This window comes from Otolemur garnettii, unplaced genomic scaffold (assembly GCF_000181295.1).
Source record: "Otolemur garnettii isolate 467f Iridium unplaced genomic scaffold, OtoGar3 scaffold00133, whole genome shotgun sequence".
Lineage (NCBI taxonomy): Eukaryota > Metazoa > Chordata > Mammalia > Primates > Galagidae > Otolemur > Otolemur garnettii.
In genome coordinates, this window is record NW_003852528.1 from 5,398,418 (window position 1) to 5,408,711 (window position 10,294).

General features: G+C 52.4%; 1 protein-coding gene across 1 annotated transcript in view; it reads left to right on the top strand.

The window, feature by feature from the left end:
* FARP2 (FERM, ARH/RhoGEF and pleckstrin domain protein 2) overlaps positions 1-10,294 on the top strand; it is a 126,272-nt gene that overhangs the window by 100,364 nt on the left and 15,614 nt on the right. The window contains 5 exon segments of the mRNA XM_012810404.2: positions 713-891; positions 6,199-6,288; positions 6,999-7,132; positions 7,637-7,718; positions 9,491-9,728. Coding sequence (XP_012665858.1) covers positions 713-891; positions 6,199-6,288; positions 6,999-7,132; positions 7,637-7,718; positions 9,491-9,728 — 723 coding nt within the window.

The following is a 10,294-nucleotide window of genomic DNA, read 5'->3' on the forward strand; positions in this document are numbered from 1 at the left end:
AAAAAAAAAAAAAGAAGGAAAAAAATATTACTTACTGTGATGTAATTCTAGAAAACTAAAAGTTGTCATTAATGAAAAATTCAAGGAACTAGAAAACAGCATGAATTGAGCCATTTTATGACTTTCTAGTTTTTGAGGAATGATTAATGGCTTTGGCCTTAAAATAGAGAGTTGTTATTTTAAGGCAGATAAAGGTGGCATTGGTTTTAAATCTTGTGTTTCTAACCTCCACCAACACAGAAACGATACCTTTTCCTGACAATGCCTTTGCCTTACAGACTTTGTGGTACTTATTTTTTTATCAGTTATTTCTTTTTGTCTTTCTTTTTATTGTTGTTGAAGTTTGGCCAGGGCTGGGTTCAAACTCGCCACCCTTGGTATATGGGGCCGGCACCCTACTCACTGAGCCACAGGCACTGTCCTATCAGTTATTTCTTTAAGGCAAAAAAAAAAAGCTCCTAGAGACACAGGGTGGTGTCCACGCCTTCTATGGCTGGTCTCTGAAACTGGATCCATCTATGTCAGCCATCAGCCCATTTTCATTTTCATCTTGTGGCGTTTAGGAGAGAGTGGATGAAGGCTTCATAGACAGGTTTCCTGGGAAGTGCCCAGGAGGAGTGCGGGCTCCTGTGGGCGTCTTGACTGTGGTGGTGCTCAGCCAACCTCTCATTGTTCTCATTTCTCGATCTACCCCCACCCCATTCCTTTCCAGGCCTTTCCGAGGATAATCCTCAGCCTTCTCCCTCCAGCCAGAAGAGCCCCCTGAGCCTGAGCCCTGTGTTCCAGGTGACTCTGGGCCCAGCGGAGCAGGGCCCACGTCCACTCCTGAGCCATGTCCTCAGCGACGCTGGCAGAGCCAGAGTGGACGACGAGGAGGAGCCAAAACCCAAGGTGGGCCTAACCCTAGACAGAGGGGCTGTGGCTGGGATAGAGCTCAATGGGGGATCCTGAGGCAGAACAGGAGCTCTATGCCCACACCCCCAGGGGCCTCCTGGGCAGAAAGGAGCTGGGTCAAGATGCAGTCTCTTCCTGAGATCCACCTATTACCTTCCAAGACCCTTCAGCTTTCTTGGTGCCAAGACAAATTTCCTTGTTTATTTAGCAAACAGTTTGCAGCACCTGTGGGCTCCAGGTGTCAGGCTGGGTCCTCACTATGGGCAGGAACAGGAAGGGCCATGATCTGGGGGTAGTTTCAGCCCTGCTCACCCTTCCCTCTGCAGTCCTCCCTTCTCTGCTCCTTCCTTCCCTCTTGGTTGGACTTCTCTTCAACAGTCGAGTACTTGGGAGCTAAAGGAGGGTTTATTGAGGACACCACCGTATCTAGGGGCTGAGGAGGCCCTTGGGTAGGAGACCTGATGGAAGCTGGGGGCCAGAGGCAGACATGGAGAAGTGGGGGAGCCTGCAGGTGGGCGGTGAGGGTCCTTACACCATGAGGAGGGGAGAGGTACGTGGTTGTGGGCCACGGGAAGGTGCCCCTGAACATCTCGTGTCAGAGGTGGTAGGACTGAGATCAGATGCCCAGAGTCTGCAGGTAGAAAGGGACTGAGCAAAGAAGGCTGCTCACAGGCAGGGCAGCTGATGGGTGTGACTCCATGGCATCAAAGTGGCCTCTGCCTTCCAGGCCTTCACCCTGCACCTGGTTTATGTTATAGGGAAAGCAGTTAGCAGGGGTCCACCCACAGCTATGGTTTTGCAGGTTGGTGCTACAAGAAAAGACAGAATCCAAGGAGTTTGAGGTCTGAGGAAGAGAATGGGCTTCAGACAGTCTTGGGCCCGAGGGCCACAGAGAAGAAAGACACGGGGGTCCGTGAGCAGCAGGTGCAAGGGAGATGGGTAGTGGGGCCTGAACAGGAGGAGCACCCACTTCAAGTGCTGTCACTGAAGTAACCTCCAGTACTCACATTTATGTTTCATTCTGAACTGGTCAAAGAAAGTCCAGGACAGGGTGGTGCCTGTGGCTCAAGGAGTAGGGTGCCGGCCCCATATACTGGAGGAGGCAGGTTCAAACCCCGCCCTGGCCAAAAATTGCAACAACAACAACAACAAAGAAGAAAGTCCAGGACCATGTCTCCTACACCCAGGGCCGCCCTTGGAGCACTTGAGATTCCTACCTTGAGTGAGAGCAACCCCCAGACCTGGATGGCCACAGGGTGGACATGCTTTGGTATTAAGCCTGTGGACGGGGCAGGCTCTGGTCCCAAGACTACCCCCTAGTCAGCTTCAACCTTGTTGTCCCAGCCTGCTGGGGCCACTGGTGGCCCCTTGAACGTTGACATTTGTCAGTAAAAGGGTGGCTTATAGATATCTTTTTATTTATGTATTTTGGAAACCTAATGATAATCTGTTTAGCTCACTGTTTCTTTGGAACAAAAACAAAAGTGTCTGGGAAGCAGTCTGTTTTTAAAACTAATTTTTTTTTTTTTTTTAGCCCTCAGTAGAGAGCCATGGCATCACAGCTCACAGCCACCTCCAGCTCTTAGGGTTAGGCGATTCTCTTGCCTCAGCCTCCCGAGTAGCTGGGACCGCAGGCACCCACCACAACACCCGGCTATTTTTTGTTGCCGTTTGGCCGGGGCTGGGTTTGAACCCACCAGCCTCGGTATATGGGGCCAGCGCCCTGCTCACTGAACCACAGGCGCCTCCCCTTTAAAACTAAATTCTAATCTGTTACTTTTTATTTTACAGGACATAGCTGATTATTTGGGTGGTTCTGAAGGGTGACAGCTTGTCACACCTGGGGGTAATTGGGCTGACGGTGTGTGGCCCTAAGAGAAAGGGTTGGCAATGGGGGACAGCCCTCTGAGATGAGGATACCCACCCACCCACAGTGCTGTGCTCCTGAGTTGGTGGCTGAGTCTGTGCAGAAAGAGGTTCTCTCAGGCAGACCTTGGTCTCCAGCCCCTGTGCCTATGGCCCTGTGCTCTGGTCCAGTGTCTTCACCTCTCCTTCGGGACAACTCTGACTCCATTCTGTATATCTGCATGTACATAGGGGCTGGCATCCAGCCTGGGTGGGCTCCAGGGTGCACAGCCTGTTTTCACCACCACCCACCAGCCCAGCTCAGTTGTTGGCACGAAGAGTCATGAGCAAGCCTGGGCTTTGGGGTGAGCCAGCGGCTGTGGGCCAGCCACCAGCAACCCCCCAACTCTAGGCTGCAGCAAGTTCCTGGGCAGCCACCCAGGGCTCCCACTGGGCAAGGCCTTGCCAAGCATCTGGGATCATATCTGGCTGCTCAGCTTGGGTAGAGGAGGGAGGAGCTACCTGACCCTCTGCCCCAGGTGCCAGCAGGCCCCTTCTCCCCAGCATCCCCTCCCCTTGTTAATAGAGGTTGGTGAGGACCAGCAATGTTTCAAAGGCAGGAAAGCCAAAGACAGTAGGTGACCTTCCTTGTGCCTGCAGGGCTGAGAGCTGATGGCAGCACACACAGGTGCTTCTGTGGTGGCTGGAAAAGCTGACAGGAGTCTTGCATTGATCCCAGACTGTCCCTCACTGCCCATGTGTCCCTGACCAGTAGCCTTGCTTGCCTGAGGCTCAGCTTGGACATTACCCTGGAGATACGGGGGACAGGGCAGCAGCTCTCATACTCTCTGTCCCCTGAGAGTTTCCTTCAGCATTTTCCTTGGGCTAATGAGGGCGTGGGAATGTCACCAGGGCCAGGCAGCCACCCTGGTAACTCCAGCTGACCAGCCCACACCAGGCACCTTGTAACCCACTGAGCACTGTGGAGAGGAGCCTCCCGGCCACACTACTGGGCTGTATCCTGGGGTGTGCATCTGCCTTGACCCCAGGTAAGGCTGGTCTCAGACCCTGAGGACGCAGGGCGTTCTGTTTTATAGCTACAATATTTAGAGTTAGGAAGGTGAGTGCCGGTAGGAAGGCTTTCTTGTACTAAACTCTCCCCAGGGCCCAGGGCCAGTAGCTTTCGTGGTGTTAGCATCCAAAGTCCCTGTCCTTTAGTCACTAGGGAGAAGCTAGAGCCTCTCAGACCACAAACCTGGGCCTCTTGGGGCCAGCTCTGATTCCAGGGATTTCTCTGGGCATACAAACTTAGGTAGAGAAAATACTTTGAAAAAGTTTTACTTAATTTGGATTTGAAAAAGTCATTTTTTAATATCACAAAATCCAAAAAGAAAAAAACTGGGAAAAGGTCAGAAGTGTGACTCAGCTGCCCTGAGAGGGTGAAGAGCTGGTGCTTGTGGAAGAAGCCACCCAGAGCCCCAGCCTACAGCCTCCAGGCAGCTGTTGAGAGAAGCAGCCTGTGGCCAGCTGGACCAGCAGCTCCAGAGCAGACCGCCCTGCAGGTGTGCCACAGGCTGTCCTGAACTAGCCAGGGCACAGGGCAGAAGGGTGAGCCCAGGGGTGGCCATAGCCCACCTTCCTCAACTAAGTGAGAACCTCTTGCTCCATATCTCATGCACCTCAGACCTTCATGGGGCAATAGAGCTTCCATGTCCCTCCCGGGAGCTGCCCCTGTCGCCCTCCCTGCTATGGGCCATGGCAGCTGAGCTTTCCCTGGGCTTAGACCAGAAATTGCTGCAGTTGTCCCTGCCACCTCTGTCTCTCACGTGTCACATCCGTGCTGGAACTCAAGTGGGCTTGACCCTTACCCTGCCTCATGCCCCTTTCACTGTCTCCCTGGCCTCCTGCTGGATTTGAGCACATCCCAGTATGTTCACACAGACCCCAAAGGGCCCCTCTGGCTCTTACCCTCTCTCCTCCAGCACCTGACCTCTGACCTGCCTGCCAGCCACCCCACCTCTCTGAGGCTGCAGCAGCCTCCACCAGCTTCCACCACCCCTCTTGCTGTGTTCTACTTACCACAGCCTTTCCCTGCCACCTATGGGACTTCTTTGTTAACTCTTTGTCATTTCTTGCCTGTCTTTCTGGGGAAGATGCCAGGTCAAGTGGCGCAGGGCCCTTTGTCCAGGGGCATGTCCAGGTGCCTGTTTGGAGCTGGCTCATGCTCTGTTGGTGTCTGCACAATGAGTGCAAGGACCACTCACCCAAAAGAAGTGTGGCAATAGAGCAGCCCACCAGGCAGGCCAGGGAAGGGCCGCTTGCTGGGAGGTGAGGGAGGATGGACCTTGATAGAGGGCAGCCCTTGGAGGGGTACAAGGTAGACAGGGGCCCCCCAGAGATAACACATAGCACCTGCTGAGCCCATTGTGAGGAGCTTTGTGGGGAATGCTGACCTGGATGAGGTACGGGGCCCACAGCTGGCTCGCCTGTCTGGCATTAACAGGTTGGGCAGAGACGGCCCTGACAGGTTTAGGAGCTGCCAGGGCTGGGCCAGTTCTGGTCCTGATGAAAGCTGAGGTTGGGGTCAGACACATCTCTGCATTGAGGAAGTATCTGATGTAGGCACACCCAGAACACACGCTGGTCATTTTAACGACTTCCTTCAGGAGTTAGGGCTAATCATTATAATCTCACACACATACACACTCATGGATCTGTGTTAACTAGCTATGCCACTGGCACTGGCACTCAAACCATAATTTTATCACAAAATCAGAAATAAGCTTCACCCCTGTTTATGTATGTAATTTGCACAGCAATTCTCTTCTCCAAAGGAATTAACATAAAATGAGGCTGGGCGAGGTGGATCAGGCCTGTAATCCCAACACTCTGGGGAAGCCAAAGTGGGAGAATTCCTTGTGCTCAGGTGTTTGAGACCAGCCTGAGCAAGAGCGAGACCCTGTCTTAATTAAAAATAAAAAAAATAGCTGGGTGTTATGGTTGAAAAAAATAACATAAGACAAGAAAAACATTTGAGGGAGATACACCTGGGCTTAATTATGACATGATTGTACTCAGAAATAAATTCCTGGCTCGGCACCTGTGGCTCAGATGGCTAGGGCGCCAGCCACATACACCCAAGGTGGCAGGTTCAAATCCGACCTGGGCCCACCAAACAACAATGACGGCTGCAACCAAAAAATGGCCAGGTGTTGTGGTCCCAGCTATTTGGGAGGCTAAGGCAGGAGACTCGCTTGAGCCCACGGCACTCTACCCAGGGGGACAGCTTTAAGCTCTATCTCAAAAAAAAAAGAAATAAATCCCTTAGGAATTAGGGATGAAAACCCATGATGATGTTAACTTAAGCAGAAGAAAGCAAGTGTTAAAACCTTCACATCACCGAACACAGGGTGATGTGTCCCGAAGACGCGTGCTCACAGCTGTCTCTGCTTCTTCCAGCTCATGTCTGCGGACGAGGCCTATTTCATAGCAAAGGAGATTCTTGCTACAGAACGAACATATGTGAAAGATTTAGAAGTTATTACTGTGGTATGAAAGTCCTTGATTACTTTGACTTTTTTCTTAATGCATATTAAATCTAAACACAGTGGCTCATGCCTGTAATCCCAACATTCTGGGAGGCTGAAGCGGGTAGATCACCTGAGCTTAGGAGCTCAGGACCAGCCTGAGCAAGAGCAAGACCCCCTCTCTAGAGATAACTGGGCATTGTGATAGGTGCCTGCAGTCCCAGCTACTTGGGATGCTGAAACAAGAAGATTGCTTGAGCCCAGGAGTTTGAGGTTGCTGTGAGCTATGACACCACAGCACTCTACCCAGGGTGACAGACTGAGACTCTGTCTCAAAAAAATAAACACAGAGGTTCCATCCTTTTGATAATCGTGGATATATTTCCATCCTTTTGAGACGTACGTGGATATATTTTATTAAATATCTTCCTTAAAACATTTATTCTAAGACAGGTAAAAACATTAAGATCCAAGTTTTTGTGAAGCAGTAAAGTTGGGAATACATCCATTTGAAACTTTTGACCTAGAATTATTGTATTTGAAAACTGGGTGGTCAGCACCGGGCAGCTGTAGTGCTGATTTGAGCCATCTTTGCAGGTGGTGACAGGAGGGTTGTCACTGTTGAGCTAGACCTGACAGAGGGCAGCTTGTTCTGTGGCCACAGACCCTCAGGGCAGTTTCTCAGTGCCTGGCAAAGACCAAGCGTCTTGTCACACCAAGCTTCTCCCATAGTGGTTCCGCAGTGCAGTGGTCAAGGAGGATGCCATGCCTGCAGCACTGATGACCCTGCTCTTCTCCAACATGGACCCCATCTACGAGTTCCACAGAGGCTTCCTGTGTGAGGTGGAGGAGAGGCTGGCGCTCTGGTAACACCACCGCTCACTGGGAAGCCCCCATGTCCCCCTACACCAATGGCCCCTGCTTCCTGGACCTCCACAGCACATGCCAATGGCCCCTGCCCTGGCCCTCACACACATAGCCGTGAACCTTGGACCCTGGCATGAGTGGCCCTACCCTCATCACCATCCCAGCTGCCAAAACTAATGCATAAGAACCACTGTTTTCACTGCAATACATTTTAAAATCTTGTATGGAGATGTAGAAATATGACAATAATCTTTTTTCGTTCTATTCCAGAAAAGAGAATGAAAGCAAGTTAAAAGTAGATGACCCCTTTGTAGTCTTATTATCTTTTTAGAGAATGGCCAGATGAGTGATAATCACTTGTGTCACCTCAGGCCCTGCTAGCCTGCTGCCTCAGAGCGTGTCTCCACCACTGGTCTGTGACAGGCAGCCAGCCACACCAGCAGTGAGTGGCGGCACCTGCCACACTATTCACAGGGCTCGAACTTCATTCCTCTCTACTCCAGGGAAGGGCCCTCAGATGCCCATGCCAAAGGCGGTCACCAGCGAATCGGGGACATCCTGCTCAGGAGCATGCAGCAGTTAAAGGTAGAGAGCGTCTGCCTGGCAGTGCCAGACGCAGAGGCACTGTGGGGGAGGGTGCGCCTGTCCCTCCCTCTGGCTACAGCTCCCTTGGCACAGCATCCGGTCATCTCAGATGAGGGCCCATCCAGGGCAGAGATCACCTCAGACCAGGGTCCCTCCATTTCACAGTTCTCCCAGGGTGGGGTCCTCCATTATTGGATGTTCCCCAGGTGTGGTTGCCCAGAACAGGGTCCTTCTCGGAGATCACAACGGAATGCCCCTCAGTACAAGATGTTCCCGCATATGACCCTCCAGAACAGCCTTTCTCAGAGGTCGCAGCAGGGTCCCCTCAGACCAGGTTCCCTCAAGACAGAGCACCCACAGCTGGTATGGGGAGGACAGGGCTGCTGGGCTCACCATCCAGTGACTCCTTCGAATGTGAGAGCTCTGTGGGACGTGTTCCAGGAAGCACCATGTGGCAGCGAGATGTCCCTCGGTCAAAATCAGCTGCCCTGGTGCACCCCACAGTGCAGGCGCACATCACCATCCAGGGCTGCCTCTGCTGAACAGGCCTGCAGCCCCTCATGCTTCCCACATACCCAGCACAAGGCAGCCCAAGGTACCATGGCCAGCCCCAGGCCATGTCCTTCTCCGACCCTCCTGTCTCCTCCCCTGGCCCTGCCAGCCTCTGACTGCACCCCACACCTAGAGCTCTTAAGGGCCAGCTGGCCTTCTGCTCTGTCTTCAGGTAACCCTGCCTAAAGGACTCGTTCACCTCGGATCTCCCCCTTCTCACCTGGATGTTTTTTTGGGTTTCTGAACAAACTTATTAGAAAGTTCTATCTGTCCATAAAGCAGTTGCAGTAAGTTAAAATTGAAGTATGTCCAATCTGTTGCCTAAGCTTGTTGTACCACACAGGTAATCTTTAATGTTAATTAAAACAAATTGATTTGCTAGGTGCAGTGACGCCTGGGAGACCGAGGCTGGTGGATTGCCTGAGCTCACAGGTTCCAGACCAGCCTGAGCCAGAGGGATACCCCATCTCTAAAAAAATAGCTAGGCATTGTGGCAGGCACCTATAGTCCAAGCTACTTGGGAGACTTAGGCAAGAGGATCACTTGAACCCAAGAATTTGAGGTTACTGTGAGCTAAGATGGCACAGCACTCTACCAGGGGTGACAAAATGAGACTGTCTCACAAAAAAAAAAAAATTTATTTAGTAATGAAACCTAGAATGCAGTCACTATTTAATATGCCTGTGTAGGTAATATGTCTGAGGTCCTGACAAAACTGGAAAAGGCTGCCAAACCTCAGAATCTAGACTTGTGTGCACCTTGACGTGCTGTAAAACTTCAGGCACGGCCGTCCCCTCTGTGCAGCATCAAATGGCTGCTTTGCTCTGCTCTGAGTGAAGCTTCTGAAGCAAGCTCTGGGATCTGGTGAGGCTTAGGCAGGCTAGAGGCTCTCTGCCCAGTGCTCAATCTCTGTCCTACAACATGAGCTGTGGCCCTCCCAGCCTCAGCTCTTCCTCTATATAGTGGGGAGAAACCCACTGGTCCATTCACCACGTAAAGAATGGGGATAGCCGGCAGTGGGAGTGGTGGTGACCAGCTGGTATAAGGCTTGTCACAGAAGAGCCTGAGGGGGTGGGACAAGCCTGGCTCACACACAGTGGGCGATTCTCCCTGTGAGCTACGACAGGACTTCCAGCCACTGTGCATAGTCCTCTCCAGAGGAGCAGGCTACTTCTCATTGGACCCTCTCCCACACCTTCTGACTGACACTGTCTCAACAGGAATTTACCAGCTATTTCCAAAGACACGATGAAGTTCTGACAGAACTGGAAAAGGCCACCAAACGCTTTAGGAAGCTGGAGGCTGTGTACAAGGAGTTTGAGCTCCAGAAGGTGTGCTACCTGCCACTGAACGCATTCCTGCTGAAGCCCACCCAGCGCCTGGTGCACTACCGCCTACTGCTGAGCCGGCTGTGCCAGCACCACACCCCTGGGCACCCCGACTATGCCGACTGCCATGGTGAGTGGGTCAGACCCAGGCACCTTGAGGGCTCTTTGGCCGCAAAGCAGGAGTAGCTTCAGTAAACCTGCAGGCAGCCCCCTTAACAGGGGCACAGGGTACTGTGTCCTGCCAGGGCAGGGACCACAGTGCTCACTCTGGCTGCCGGCCACCCTCACCTGCTCGGTCGGTGAGGACCAGGTCCCAAGCCACACCAGGGTTGTGCCCGTCCTGCTCTACCATCCTGGAGCAAGGCCTTTTCAGTTCCTAATCTGGGCATCGAGGGGAAGAGTACTGATTACCCTGCCAGGGTCATAGGGACAGGGCTACTGTGACAGGGTCCCCCCACAGCCCCCACAAATGCACCAGGAATATGGTACAACTTCTAGGGTGATGTGTTGTTAATGAGTACTTCTGTCCTAGAGACCTGGTTCTAAAACTACCAGCTCTTGGCCAAGATGTCCAGTTAGAAGTTTCTGACATAGGCTTAGCGCCTGTGTCTCAAGCGGCTAAGGCGCCAGCCACATACACCTAAGGTGGCGGGTTCGAATCCCCAGCCCGGGCCTGCCAAACAACAATGACAGCTG